The sequence below is a fragment of the Alosa pseudoharengus genome, unplaced genomic scaffold, assembly GCF_046254945.1.
Source record: "Alosa pseudoharengus isolate Yale_2024_CS ecotype anadromous, Long Island Sound unplaced genomic scaffold, YU_APseudo_1.1 YU_APseudo_1.1_scf_17, whole genome shotgun sequence".
Taxonomy (NCBI): domain Eukaryota; kingdom Metazoa; phylum Chordata; class Actinopteri; order Clupeiformes; family Clupeidae; genus Alosa; species Alosa pseudoharengus.
The window spans coordinates 37,830,004-37,844,905 of record NW_027468640.1 but is presented as its reverse complement, the minus strand read 5'-3'; the positions used below and the strand labels follow the sequence as shown (position 1 = coordinate 37,844,905).

Genomic DNA, 14,902 nt, shown 5'->3' with positions numbered 1-14,902 from the left:
TGTGTGTGTGTGTGTGTGTGTGTGTGTGTTGGTAAATAACGTGTGTATCTGCTGTTTCCTCAGGTCTCTGTGCAGGAGCTCTAAGGAGCGCTGTGAGTCAGTGCTAGGCATTGTGGGATTGCCGTGGCCAGAGGACACTGACTGTGCCCAGTTCCCTGAGGATGGAGGGGGCACTTCCTGTCTGCTCCCTGACCCCAATGTGGACGGTGAGAGCCAGGGTCACTTGAATTCAGCTGAATTATTGAATTTGAAAGTCAATATTGTATCATTTTATGAGACTGAACAAATTAATATACCATGTTTTGTATTTTGTGCTGTTCTGCTTTACATTCTTCCTCTAGTTCACAAAAAATAGAATGTTCTCTTCATTGCATATTATTTTATGTTGTTATGGGGATGTCATTATCTCTCCTGTCATAGATCATAAATGTCACTAGAATGAATGCAGCATTATGTCCATGTACATCATTTGCTTCTGGGGTATCTAATGAGCTGAGAACAAGTATAAGTATATATACTCTATTGATCCCGTGAGGGAATTTTGGTCTCTGCATTTATCCCAATCCGTGAATTAGTGAAACACACACAGCACACAGTGTACACACAGTGAGGTGAAGCACACACTAATCCCAGCGCAGTTGGGCTGCATCAACAGCGGCGCTCGGGGAGCAGTAAGGGGTTAGGTGCCTTGCTCAAGGGCACTTCAGCCGTGCCTACTGGTCGGGGTTCGAACCGGCAACCCTCCGGTTACAAGTCCGAAGTGCTAACCAGTAGGCCACGGCTGCCCCCGACACAACAACACAACATCTGACTGCTGTGAGATTCACAGTCACTAAGATTTGTCCTTTTTCTCTGTCCTTGGATGGTGTGTGTGTGTGTGTGTGTGTGTGTGTGTGTGTGTGCGTGTGTGCGTGTGTGCGTGCGTGCGTGCGTGCGTGCGTGCGTGCGTGCGTGCGTGCGTGCGTGCGTGCGTGTGTGATGACAGAGTGCTCACCGAGCCACTTTAAGTGTCGTTCTGGACGGTGTGTGTTGGCCACCAAACGCTGTGACTCACACATGGACTGCGATGATGACAGCGATGAGGACAATTGTGGTGAATGAACACTTGCATTCATACAGCCCATATTTAGCTGCAAAAAGGACATAGAACATATCATGCTAGAATTTTGAGAATTAAATGTTGTTTTCAGTTGCTCAACAGTATGGGGTATTCTTAATCATGTTTTTAATTCCATGTTACACCTAATTTGTCAGGTCTGGACTGCAGACAGGCCATTTTAGCACCCATTTTGGACTCTTCCTCTATGGAGAAATACTGTTTACAAAATGTGCAGAATTCATGTTGGCATTGTTTTCCTGAAATATTCAAGGTCTTCTCTAAGAAATACATTGTCTGGATGTCTGTGTACATCTTTCAGAATTAATTGTGCCTTGCCAGATGTGCACTAATGCTCCTCCACACCGTCATGGCTGCTGGATTTGGAACTGAGCACTATAACAAGATGGATACGTTGGGTAGTTGGATAGTCTCTCTCCTCTTTATGGATTGCTAATTTCGATGGGTCTAACCACAGGACCTTTTTTCACCTCAGTCCATTTTAAACGAGCTCATGCACAGATAAGAGGGTGGTATTTATTTATTATCTCTACCGGTAAATACAATTTCTTCTTTTGCATGGTAAAGTTTACACTAGCATTTGTGAATTTAGTATCAAACTGTGCTAATAGACAATGTTCCTGAGCCCATTAAATTATTTTCTTCTGGTTTTAATGCAGTGCCATCTGAGGTCCAAAAGACCACGGCCATTCAATATTGTTTTTCAGTTCTGTCCCTTGTTTGCAAAGATTTCTCTGGATTCTCTGAATATTTAAGGATATTATGTACTGTAGATGTCCCCAAATACTTCGCAAATTCATGTTATGAAGCATAATTATACTGTTTCATCACATGTCCATACAGGTTTACATAAAGTGATGAATGAGAGTGATGATGTGGGATGCTCTTTTTCATACTCAAACATGTTGCCAGTTACTGTACTTAGTTGTGAAATAATCCTCCTTTTGTTTTCTTTATCATTACACAACTTTTCCAGCATTTTGTTTCCCCCTTCCCAACTTTTTTTGAAACATGTTGCTGGTATCAAATTCAAAATTAACATATATTTTCCAAGAAATAGTCAAATAAGTCAATTTCAACATTTGATATGTTGTCTGTGTCCTTTTTGCCGCTAAAGATAACTTTTCGAGATTGTCACATTCTGTTTTTATTTGCATTTTACACAATGTCCCAACTTTTTTTCTGATTTAGGGTTGTATACACACGCTCTTTCTCTCTCTCTCTCTCTCTCTCTCTCTCTCTCTCTCTCTCTCTCTCACAGACACTCAGTCTGTCAGTCAGACAGTCACTCAGCCTCTCTCTCTCTCTCTCTCTCTCTCTCTCTCTCACACACACACACACACGCACACACACACACACACACACACACACACACACACACAGACACTGACCAGCCACCTTATTAGGTACAGTACACCTTGCTAGTACGGGGTTGGAGCCCCTTTTGGGAGGGCATAGATTCAACAAGGTGCTGGCTGTGACATAGATTCAACATATTGGCAGATATTAGCAATAGCACATATTTCAATTTCACTTATAGAGCGCCAAAACATTACACATGTCTCATGGCGCTTTACAGAGTGTTAAACATTCAGAGTGAGCCCATGGGTAACAGGGGCGAGGAAAAACTCCCTAGAATTGGAGATACATGTAGGAAGAAACCTCGAGCAGATCCACGACTCAAGGGCCAGACCCATCTGCCTAGGGTCAGTTACAGGGCAGTAAGGTCTGTATACATGATAATGAATAGGTTAGTTAGGTGTAGAGAATAGAACATGGTGTTTAAAGCCACCTGAGGTATAACCAGTCACAGAAAGTATCAGAAAGTTAAAATAGTCCAGTGTAGGGAATGTATTGTCCATAGGGATTAGGAATTGTCATAGGGTGGTAATGGGTCGCTAGGCTGCGCAGGCCAGGAATCCGGGCAAGGTGGACAGCAGCAGGCAATAGTAGGGCAGTCATAGGGATGGGACTTCAGGTGAGATGAGGGCCAAACACAAGGATGGCTGATGATTGGTAATGGTTTACCTCACAGGTGTATATATATATGCAAATGCACCATTGTAATCAACCTGTTACTACATACAGTAATCACTCACCCTCATCCACACAGGAGCAGACAGACAAGCAAGGCAGTGTGTCTGTGTGTGTTTGTGTGAGTGTAGTCATTTCCTATGTATTATGGCAGTGTCAATGAAAGAAAGAGGCACCAGGTTGAGTAAAGGAAACACTCACACACACACACACACACACACACACACACACACACACACACACACACACACACAGATACTGCCACAGACAGGGCTGTGAGTGTGTGTTTTCTGCTGTCTCCAGGCTGTGTGGAGCGGGGGCTGTGGGAATGTCCAGGAGACAAAGCCTGCATCAGCCACTCCATGATCTGTGACGGCTTCCCCGACTGCAGCCTCAAGGAGGATGAGAGCAACTGCTGTAAGTGTGTGTGTGTGTGTGTGTGTGTGTGTGTGTGTGTGTGTGTGTGTGTGTGTGTGTGTGTGTGTGTGTGCGAGAGAGAGAAATAGAGAGAAAGAACAAATTTGTCATAGTGTGTTGTTTGTTGTGTGTGTGTATGTGTGTGTGTGCTCTCTGGGTCATCAGAGGTCTCAGCTGCTCTGAAGGTATTTATTGCAATGCAAATAACAATTTTGGTAGGTTCCCGGCAGCAGTGTGTTCTTGTGTGTGTGTGTGTGTGTGTGTGTGTGTGTGTGTGTTTGAAAGACAGACAGAGAGGACAGTCTCTATTGGGAGTTATGTTTTTATTTAATCAGTTAAACGATAAAAAGAATTTGGGGATTTTGTATAATTGAATGAATTTAAAATGTTCTGTGTGTGTGTGTGTGTGTGTGTGTGTGTGTGTGTGTGTGTGTGTGTGTGTGTGTGAACAGCGGTGTGTAATGACAATGAGCTGGAGTGTAACAATCACGAGTGTGTGCACCGAACTCTCTGGTGTGATGGCAAGAAACACTGTTCGGACAGCTCTGATGAGTGGGACTGTGGTAAGTGCACACACACACACACACACACACACACATGCTCAGTCTCAGATGGCGTACTTACGTCAGTACACTTTAATGCAGTGTGGTGGGTGCATACTTTTTTACGGAATAGTGTTCAAGCTGCAGCTTCCTCAACCACGATTATCCACGAGTTTGAGCTTCCTCCCCTTCCACTATGTAGCCTAGATGGTGTACGTGGAGGGTTGAAAGAGTTCACCGGTCCACACTCAACTTTTTGACCGTTATTACATGAGTGCACCATCCGGGGATTAACAGTGCACGTCCTGTCGTTGGAATTTTCAGAGTGAGCGCACTCATGTACTCAAATTAGGTATTGGGGCAGTGGCCTACTGGTTAGCACTTCGGACTTGTAACCGGAGGGTTGCCGGTTCGAACCCCGACCAGTAGGCATGGCTGAAGTGCCCTTGAGCAAGGCACCTAACCCCTCACTGCTCCCCGAGCGCCGCTGTTGTTGCAGGCAGCTCACTGCGCCGGGATTAGTGTGTGCTTCACCTCACTGTGTGTTCACTGTGTGCAGTGTGTTTCACTTATTCACAGATTGGGATAAATGCAGATTTCCCTCACGGGATCAAAAGAGTATTATATACTTACTTATACTTATTGTAAGTACAAAAGTACGCCATATGAGATGCGGTGACACACACACACACACACACACACACACACACACACACACATTCATATACATGCATATCACACACACACACACACATACACACATTCATATACATGCATATCACACACACACACACACACACACACACACACACACATTCATATACATGCATATCACACACAGACACACAGTTTATGTCAACATATGAGAGGTTGATTTCTTTGTTATTTCACTATCTACCTTCTCTGTCTTCCCATCCTCTACCTGTCCCTCATCCCTCTCTTTCTTCCGTTCCCTTCATTCTCTCCCTACAGTCGCTCTGTCCAATGCCTCGGCAGCGTTGAGTGTGTCTCGCTCCGGGGGGGAATACCAGGTGTGTGCCGACGGCTGGAGCCCTCCGCTCAGCGAGCTCACCTGCAAGCAGCTGGGTTTAGGGTAAGGTCAGTAGCGTGTAGACCAAGCCCCCCAGCAGCTGGGTTTAGGGTAAGGTCAGTAGCGTGTAGACCAAGCCCCCCAGCAGCTGGGTTTAGGGTAAGGTCAGTAGCGTGTAGACCAAGCCCCCCAGCCCATAGAGACACAACAAGCAACAGATATTCAACAAGCAAACAGCAATGATTAAACTACACAGAAGGAGAAAAGACCACCACCGTGCTGAGAAGCATGCAGACAAAACCACAACCAGAAATGGACTCAAACAAATTAGGGAAGCAACCCCTGTAGACCAACTAAATACAGGCGTCTGCGTATATAATTCCAGGAAATTGACAGCAGCCACTGCTCAGAACACAAGCTCAGTTTGGCTTTTGACATCCTGATGGGATTAACACACAAATAAAAGTAAAAGACATTCATTCCTCAGCTGCAGTAGAGTCATGGGGACTTTAGAAGAGTGTTATGATATGACCCGGTGTGCAGCCCTTAGACACACAGGAGGAAACACACACTCAAGCACCCACGCCTGTGAGCAGATGAATTGCTATGCTGTTTGTTTGGTACTGGACTGTCCACTGTGGGATAGTGCATATGGTCTTACATGCCTGAATGCTTAGGACAGGCATATAGATGTTTTAATAAGCATTTCAGTTCCTGCTTTCAGCTCAGTGCTGGAACCCCATCTTATGAACAATCTAATCAATCTTATGAGCATATATGAATATATGATCAGAAGGGTAGGAGTGTGTGCGCATTGTGTGTGCATAATTATTGCATATGTTTGTTTAAGAGTGCAAATGTGTGTGTGTGTGTGTGTGTGTGTGTGTGTGTGTGTGTGTGTGTGTGTGTGTGTGTGTGTGTGTGTGTGTGTGTGTGTGTGTGTGTGTGTGTGTGTGTGTGTGTGTGTGTTCATTCAGGCCGCCTGAGTCCATAAAAGAGGTTGAGGAGTCTGGAGTGGCCAGACGGCGTTGGCTACACGTCTCCCAAGAGTCCCACCAGCACAACAGCAGTGCCCTGCAAGGACTCTTGGAAAAGAGAAGGTGTCTGTCTGTGTGTGTGTGTGTCTGTCTGTCTGTCTGTGTGTGTGTCTGTCTGTGTGTGTGTGTCGAGCGAGCAAGCGCTTCTGGCCATATGTACGCATTCTGGTTGCAGTGTTCTGTCAAACTCAACAACTGGATGAAATGTATTATAAACGTACTATAAACATAAACATACACTCACAACAAATATTGTACATCACCAATTATGTCCAGTCATGATGAAGGAATGTGCATTTGGTGGTCATAGTGACTTAGACCTTAGTGCCCCCTTGTGGCATGTATGGAACATCGCAGGGATTACAAACACCAAACACCAGTGGTTTCACTATAATGTCTTTTGGGACTCACAACCCTACTGAAAAAAACAGCCTGACCAGCTAAAGGTGGTTTGCTGGTTGACCAGCTCATTGACCAGCTTGTTTGACCACCCTATGATGGTTGACCAGCTAGACCAGCAAATCTCTTGCGAAAACATACCTTCAGCTGGTTTACCCACCTAACGATGGTAATTCAGCTGGTTTTGCTTGTCGTACCACCTCAATCTGGTCATTTTAGCTGGTGTTGCTGGTCTACACTGCTGGTTTAACTGGCCGTGCCAGCTTATGTTGGTCAAACCAGCATGACCATCTTACACCAACAATGTCAAGCTTGGCAGGCTGGTCACCAGCATGACCATCTTGCACCAGCTTTATCCCACACGACAGGCTGGTCAAATCAGCATGACCAGCTTCCTCAGATGGTCACGCCAGCATATCCAGCTGGTGGTCCAACCAGCTACACCAGCAAAGACCAGCAAGAGCTGGAAGAAAACCAGCAAAGACCAGCTTAAACCAGCTAAAACCAGCTACCAGCATAAGCTGGTTTCTAGCTGTTTTTTTCAGCAGGGAACTAATGCCCCATTATCATTGATTGAAACATTTACAAGGCAAACAGATGTCAAGTAATGCGGGAGCAATTAAATGTGATCTTGGAAGGAACTGATGTCATTGATTTGCAGACAGAGAATAGTACTGACAATAGTAAATGCTGTGTTGCATTTGTAGGTGATAAATACTGTACGTATTCTGTGTGTGTATTTCTCTCTATCTGCTGCAGTCATTCCTGTGTATCCCGCAAACATGTGGCTGTGGAATGTGGGACAGAGGGTAAAAGAAGCACACACACACACACACACACACACACACACACACACACACACACACACACACACACACACACACACACACACTCACAACCCCCTCACACACTCACACTCACTCATACAAACACACACACATACACTCAGTCAGTCACATTCACTCTCACATTTTTACACAAACACAGTTAGACACAAGTACAAGCCCACACACACACAGACACAGACTGAAAATACACACACACACACAGACAGACTGAACATACATACACACACACACACACACACACACACACACTGAACATACACACACACAAACACACACACACACACACACAGCATCTCTCCATATGTCACATGACTTAAACTACGCCCGCGTCCTCTGTCCTCTAGACTGTGGGCGGCGGCCGGCGGTGCGTCTGGTGAAGAGGATTCTGGGAGGTCGTGTGAGCCGGCCAGGCCGCTGGCCGTGGCAGTGCTCCCTGCAGAGCGAGCCCAGTGGACACATCTGCGGCTGTGTACTCATCGGCAAGAAGTGGGCACTCACTGTAGCACACTGCTTTGAGGGGTAGGACCACACAAACACACACACACACACACACACACTTTCAGCACATACTGTACACAAACACACACATACATGTATATGGGTGGTTGACGTAATGGGCTGAAAAAAGTTTTTGGGGAAAAAAATCAGATGATAAGCATGGAAATCACTGAGTCTCATATTCCCAAAGATATGTGTGGTCTTTTAGATGTTGTATTGCAGTTTATATTTATTCACTAATTTGCTTGTGTTAGTGACTAAAATAAGTCATGTGGTGTGACCTGAAAGTTATTGTGTAAAATTATAATGGGGTATAATTTTCTTGTGAGTAATAATTGAGTCAATTTATCATAATCCTCTATCATTACTGCATCAAGATCTAGCATTTCCTACAAATTTGTTACATTTTACAGTATTTGCCTTCATCAATACACAAAGTAAGGCATCTGCCCTCAATCCTTCAATAAACTTCATATTCATTTCGACATACCTTGATATAAAGTAAAGAAAGTGCTTGTGACTTTTACTGACCCTATTTCCCATCTGTTCCATTGATATTTTTATGATTTTAAACCCAAAAATCCTTTTTATCATACATTCGTAATGTCACACCAAATGATATGGTGTGACATTACGAAATTATTTTTCTCTTCTTGGTGGTGGGCTTCAATCTGAATGTTTGTAGTTCCCCTGTGAGTTTATTCTCTTCATATCTGTTAAAAAAACAAATGCAACAATGTATTCATATATTTAAAAACATATCCTATATTATAATCAGATTCAATTATTGCAATTATTTATAGTGATAAAGACAACATTCATATATTTAGCTTTTGCATCCAAGGCAAAACTGTGTGACTTCAATAAAGTAGTGTGAGTGTGTGTGTCTGAGGATCTTCATCTAAGGGGTTTAGCTAAACAGACCTTATGTCAGGCATCCTGAAATCAGAACAATAAAGGACTAGTCTCAAACATGTATACTACTAATTTCTATGACGGCTAAATTTCATATAATATCAGATCATATTCCTCTTTGTAAATAATTCCACAAGCATTTGTGTTCGTCCTCAAGAGACTTTAACTTCTCTGGTGGGCCTCTGCATGATAACATATTCCACAATTCCCTCTCTCTCCCTCTCTTTCCCTCTCTCTCCCTTTATCTCCCTCTCTTTCCCTCTCTCTCCCTCTATCTCTCTCTCTTTCCCTCTATCTCCCTCTCTCTCCCTCTATCTCCCTCTATATCTCTCTCTTTCCCTTTCTCTCCCTCTATCTCTCTCTCTCCCCCTCTATCTCTCTCTCTTTCCCTCTCTCCCTCTCTCTTTATCTCTCCCTCTTTCTCCCCCTCTCTCTTTGTATCCACTCCCCATGCCCATCTCTGTGCCCACCACCTCCCCTGCAGGCGTGAGAGTGCGGACGTGTGGAAGGTGGTACTGGGCATCAACAACCTGGACCACCCGTCGGTGCACACGCAGACCCGTGGTGTGGCCAGCGTCACGCTGCACCAGCGCTACAGCCGGGCCGTGGTGGACTATGACATCAGCGTGCTGGAGCTGGACCGCGAGGTGGAGATCACGGGCCACGTGCGACCCGTCTGCCTGCCCCGCCCCGGTCAGCTGCCCCTGCCCGACACCTACTGCTACATCACCGGCTGGGGGCACGTAGGCAACCGGAGTAAGTTAGACATACACACACACACACACACACACTTCAATGCTTTTATTTGGATCCGCAAGGCAAGCAAGGCAAACCAAAGGGCAAAACAAGAAGACAGTCAAAAGTGGTATGGTGGCTGTTTCTGCCCAAATCTACAAGTTGAAATGGTAACCAGATGTGTGCTGCTCATGTGCTCTCCCCTCCCCCAGTGCCATACAAGCTGCAGGAGGGGGAGGTGCGCCTCATCTCCCTGGCCCAGTGTCAGTCCTACTTCGACATGAAGACCATCACCTCACGCATGCTGTGTGCCGGCTACGAGTCAGGCACCGTGGACTCCTGCATGGTGAGTGTGTGTGTGTGTGTTTGTGTTTGTATGTGTGCGGGTGTGTGTGTATGTGGTGACCATTTTGGCACAGTTGACTTCAATAAATGAGGTGGGTGGGTTGGCAGACACAATGTATTAAGCAGGGTTTCCGTTGGCCGGAAAAAAAATGAAATGTCCGACAAAATTAAATCTCTTCGGTCAAATTGTCCGATTGAAATTGGCTAATAATCCCGTCCCCTAACGCAATCTGAATTTGAGAATAAGCCTTAATATGTAGGCCTAAACCTATATTATACGTCCTCTGGCTATGTTTTTAAATGAACAGGCTCTACCGTTTGAACGTTATTAAACAACACGCATAACCTATGCTGCATTTCAAATAGGAAGCGCACGCTTAAAACGTCCATGTTAAACAACGAACAAATGAGAGGCGGTTCAAACATGGCCAGGCCCAGGCAGACTAGCCTTAAACGTTTTTTCAGAGGCCAGACGCGATGGATGATGATGATAAATTGGTAACGTCTGAAGCCTCAGATGTCCGGTCAACTTCACCACCACAAGATAAAAAGCAGAAGTGTCGGGCGTATCTGTCGGAATCAGTGACATTGGAAGTGGAGTTGCGGGGGGTGAGGCCGCTCTAAGACACTGTCATTCTCCGTGTACATTGGACATGCAAAGTGTTCTTTACCCAAAGCATACAGTAGGCCTATGCGTTCTCTGTCTATGATCTGCAGGGTAGGGCCTCCTCGACGAGGCGATTACTGGTCCGCGGATAATTTCTGGCACAATTAAACGGTATCATTGAACCGCGGCCGAAAGAAAAAGAAACTAAACATTTCCCAGAATAGGAAACATTTCTTAATTTATTGTTATAAAATAAAGAGGCATAGCATTAGGGGGTAGTGGTGTGAGCGCTCATTTTTGTGCACATCTGTGAAAGTTAAACAGTCACCACTGAGATAACGTGGGTAGCAGCAACAAACAATGTAGCCTTTTTAAAACAAAGAACTAAGCGGACTCTTGCTGTCCATGAAAAGATACTGGCTAGATCTTGTTAGGCATGTTTAAGTTTGTCTAATGAACATGTTGCATTCTATACAGATTATGTAATTCTTTAAGCTACCATAGCCTGTCTCCAGTTTTCCTCAGTTTGACTAATTAAGAAGGGATAATAGGATATTTGACCGGCATATCATCAAAATGTCCGGAAAACGAAACCTCTGCCGGTCACTTTGACCGGCACCATTTTTTTCTAGCGGAAACTCTGGTATTAAGTATACTAGCTACAAGTTTGGCACTCTGAACTTCCAGTGAAATGCTCAATGAGCAGAGACTGTTACATCGTCATTATGTTTTAATGACCTCTTTCTGTGTTTGTTACACAACACAACAAGCAATGTGTCATGTTTCTATACCTTCTCTCTTTCTCTGTGTGTGTGTGTGTGTGTGTGTGTGTGTGTGTGTGTGTGTGTGTGTGTGTGTGTGTGTGTGTGTGTGTGTGTGTGTAGGGTGACAGTGGGGGCCCTCTGGTGTGCCGTGAGGGGGATGGCCGCTGGCGTCTGTATGGCCTGACCTCCTGGGGCTCGGTGTGCTTCTCCAAGGTGCTGGGGCCTGGTGTCTATGCCAACGTCACCCACTTCACCAGCTGGATCCAGCGCCAGATCTACCTGCGCACCTACAATCTGGACTAATGACACACACACACACACACACACACACACACACACACACACACACACACACACACACACACAATGTATACAGTACATACATGTAAACATACATACAGAGATCTCTCATACTTTGACTCACATGTTTCTGTATGTCCACACACTCACTCACATGTTGGATCCAGTGGCAGAACTACCTGTGCTTGTTCCAGCTTAAAAACTGCAGTGGAAGTCTGAAGAGAGAGAGGGGGTGGGGGGGTATGAATGAGAGAGGGTACATAAGCTTTCAGTGAAAGTGCTTCCCTAGTGCCTGTTTGTTTGTCCACGTGGATCTGACTTTGGCAGACAAGTGCAAGTCTTAGCTTCTTTTTCTTCTAGTCAAGCTTTCCAATGACAACACTTTTTGCACCAAATGTGTGTGTGCGCGTGCTCATGTGTGTGTAGAGGAAGGTTTAAGGCAGATTTGAAGAGCTGATTATGACCAAATTCAATAGAACTGCAGTTGGCAAGCATACGTCTCTCTTTCTCTCCCTCTCTCTCTTATTCTCACTCTTGATCTCCCTTTCTCTCGTCCGACATGGGGACCTACGTTTAATGTTTTCTTTTAGTGTGTTATGTTTTCTTATGTACAGTATATGAAGTTGCAATGCGTAAATGCATAATGATACACACAAACATACACACAAACTTGGACACACACTGTCTGTTTCAGTGTGTCATTATCTTGTACATGGATGTTTGTGTGTGTGTGTGTGGCCATGTCTGTGACTGTTATGCAATGATGCTGCAAAGACACTTTTGTTGGCAGTGTGTGTGTGTTTGTGTGTGTGTGTGTGTGTGTGTGTGTGTGTGTGTGTGTGTGTGTGTGTGTGTGTGTGTGTGTGTGTGTGTGTTTTCTCCTGACTAATGTACTTTCTGAGACCACACACACACTACAGCTGTGAATACACTTCCTGACTCTTCACCTTTCAACATCAACAGTCACTGACCTGTAGCAACTGATTTCTGTGAGTGTCTGTGTGTGTGTGTGTGTGTGCGTGCATGCATGTGTTTGTAGTTATTCCCATTGTGTGTATGTATGTGTGTGTGTTTGTGTTGTGTAGGCCTATGTGGATGTGTTTTTGGTTTTCTAAAACTGTTTGTGTGTTTTGCGTGTCCTTTCTCTCAGTGTGCTAGAACATTCCGTGTAAAGTTTTTTGCGTTGTGATTTTTTAAGAGTATTTTTCTACTGCTTTCTGTGGCTCTGCTCTCTCACCTGCTCTCTGGTGTATCAACAATTATAAATAAAAGATTTCTATCCCCAAAATGACCTGTGTCCGCCTCAGTGTTATTTGGTGGAGAGTCTCACACACTGTAACGCCTCAGCTCAGGGGTCTGTCCGAGTGGTCCGAACAGTTAGATCGTTGGCAGTCCTGAATCATTCATGCTCGTACTGTATTACTCCTGTTCTTATGCTATTGTATATTGTCCTTTACCATTCGTAATGCTGCGTGTTTAGTTGGCATGGACAGATGGGTGCCGTAGAAACCACGTCAAATGTTTGACTTGCGATCACTGATTTAACATTAATGTAAAACGTTTTGATGATAATCACAAAGCAGACAGACTGGACAATGATGTGTAGATAAAGATTAAATCTATTTTCTATACTATAATGTTTCTTTAGAACTAACTTTTGCTAGCTGGATCATTTCTATCACTAACAATAGTGTTGGGGTGCCCTCTACTGGGCAACTTGCTAATTGACTTGCACACATAATGCACACCGTAACTCATTCCCTAATCTAACAGGTTAATGTGACCTCATCCTATCCATACCTAAAATATCACAAGTTCACTTCTTATCACCATGGTAGCTCCTCCATGTGGACTCTAGGGAAGCACATTCCTGCCGCGGGATGCAAATGTACATATCCTGCAGCCATATGGTTTTGGTACGTTTGTCCACGGCCAATCAATTAACTGTTTTAGAGTGTTGAGAGTGAATGATGCAGTATGTAATCTACCGTAGAACATTGATTAAAAGTTGAGTTCCAATTAGATGCAGGCCCCTTTTACTGACCTGGCGTGGTTCCAGGCTTGAACAAATAAAACCAGGACTTAATTAGAAGTCTGGTCTGTCCTGATCACTAAAGATAACTAACTAGCCTATTACAATAGTATAGTCCACACTGACCATCCATAAGGAAAGTCTCTCCTCGTGTTGATGAATGATGTCTACAATTTGATGGATTCTGATTCTGTCAGTTTTTTTTTTTATTGTTCTCAAAATCACACTAAAAGTGATCCCCTATGATATTGTTCTTCATGTCGTTATGGTTATAGTTTATGTGTGGACAGGACATCATCATTCATATTAGGCAGTGCCATAGTTTTGTCCTTACCATTAGGGGCCCAAGCAAAGCAGCTGGCTAGTAAAGGCTAATTTTCTAAAAAGGTTGTCGTGTTCCTTTAAGTATCCTAGTGAGGTGTTTGATAATATAATATATTTGTATATTCTTTCTTTCTTTCTCTCTCTCTCTCTCTCTCTTCACACTGGTGGTATAATAAATTGCAAGACACACCATTTTTGCCTCCTTGCTCCCTCTTTGTGTCTTCCTAAGACACACTACCTTTTAACACACACACACACACACACACACACAAACAACTTCTATGTTGTATTGCATACTACATAGATGGATAGATAGATAGATACTTTATTGATCCCCAGGGGGATACATACAATGCAGTACAACATAGAACCACACAGTGGCAATGTGTCTCCAATTTTCTGAAAGAGCCAACACACTAATGTATTAACATAAATGAAACATTTTGATGTATGACCAAATTGCATGCAAACCACATACATATACATATGATATACAAACACTTTGTATCATGGTACAGAAAATACACCTCCCCTTTTCTTTCATGTTAGTGCTAGTGCTGCAGAGCCACTCAAATGCCCATGAGCTCAGAGATGAATGAAGGGAGATGGATGTTTGTGTGGAGACTTGCCTTCACATCGAACAAGCTTTTCCTTAAAAGCTCTCTCTTTGTGTTTGTGTGTATGTGTGTGTGTGTGTGTGTGTGTGTGTGTGTGTGTGTTTGTGTGAGGGAGAGAGAGAGATACAAGCACAATTTCTCTGTTTTAAATTCACTGAATGTGGCAGCCTATCCACTCCAACACTTCAAACTGTCAAGGCGCTGTTACACCATGCGACAGGTGATGCGTGTGTGTGTGTGTGTCTGTGTGTGTGCGCGCGCGCACGCGTGTGCGTGTGTGGATGTGTTGTCGGTAAGCCCACTCCAACCCATACGCATCTTCAATGTCTCGCAATGGTTTT

At 44.3% G+C, this 14,902-nt stretch overlaps 1 protein-coding gene across 3 annotated transcripts in view; it reads left to right on the top strand.

The window, feature by feature from the left end:
• The window catches only part of corin (corin, serine peptidase), a 34,438-nt gene extending 21,568 nt beyond the window's left edge, over positions 1-12,870 (top strand). For all 3 annotated transcript variants that reach the window (XM_076289506.1, XM_076289508.1, XM_076289507.1), the window contains exons 12-22: positions 64-206; positions 986-1,093; positions 3,455-3,568; positions 4,021-4,131; positions 5,083-5,203; positions 6,118-6,240; positions 7,336-7,385; positions 7,769-7,943; positions 9,322-9,593; positions 9,785-9,918; positions 11,409-12,870. In XM_076289506.1, the coding sequence (XP_076145621.1) occupies positions 64-206; positions 986-1,093; positions 3,455-3,568; positions 4,021-4,131; positions 5,083-5,203; positions 6,118-6,240; positions 7,336-7,385; positions 7,769-7,943; positions 9,322-9,593; positions 9,785-9,918; positions 11,409-11,591 (1,534 nt within the window). In that variant the 3' untranslated portion in view covers positions 11,592-12,870. The remainder of the gene's footprint in view (positions 1-63; positions 207-985; positions 1,094-3,454; positions 3,569-4,020; positions 4,132-5,082; positions 5,204-6,117; positions 6,241-7,335; positions 7,386-7,768; positions 7,944-9,321; positions 9,594-9,784; positions 9,919-11,408) is intronic.
• The last annotated feature ends 2,032 nt before the right edge of the window (positions 12,871-14,902 follow it).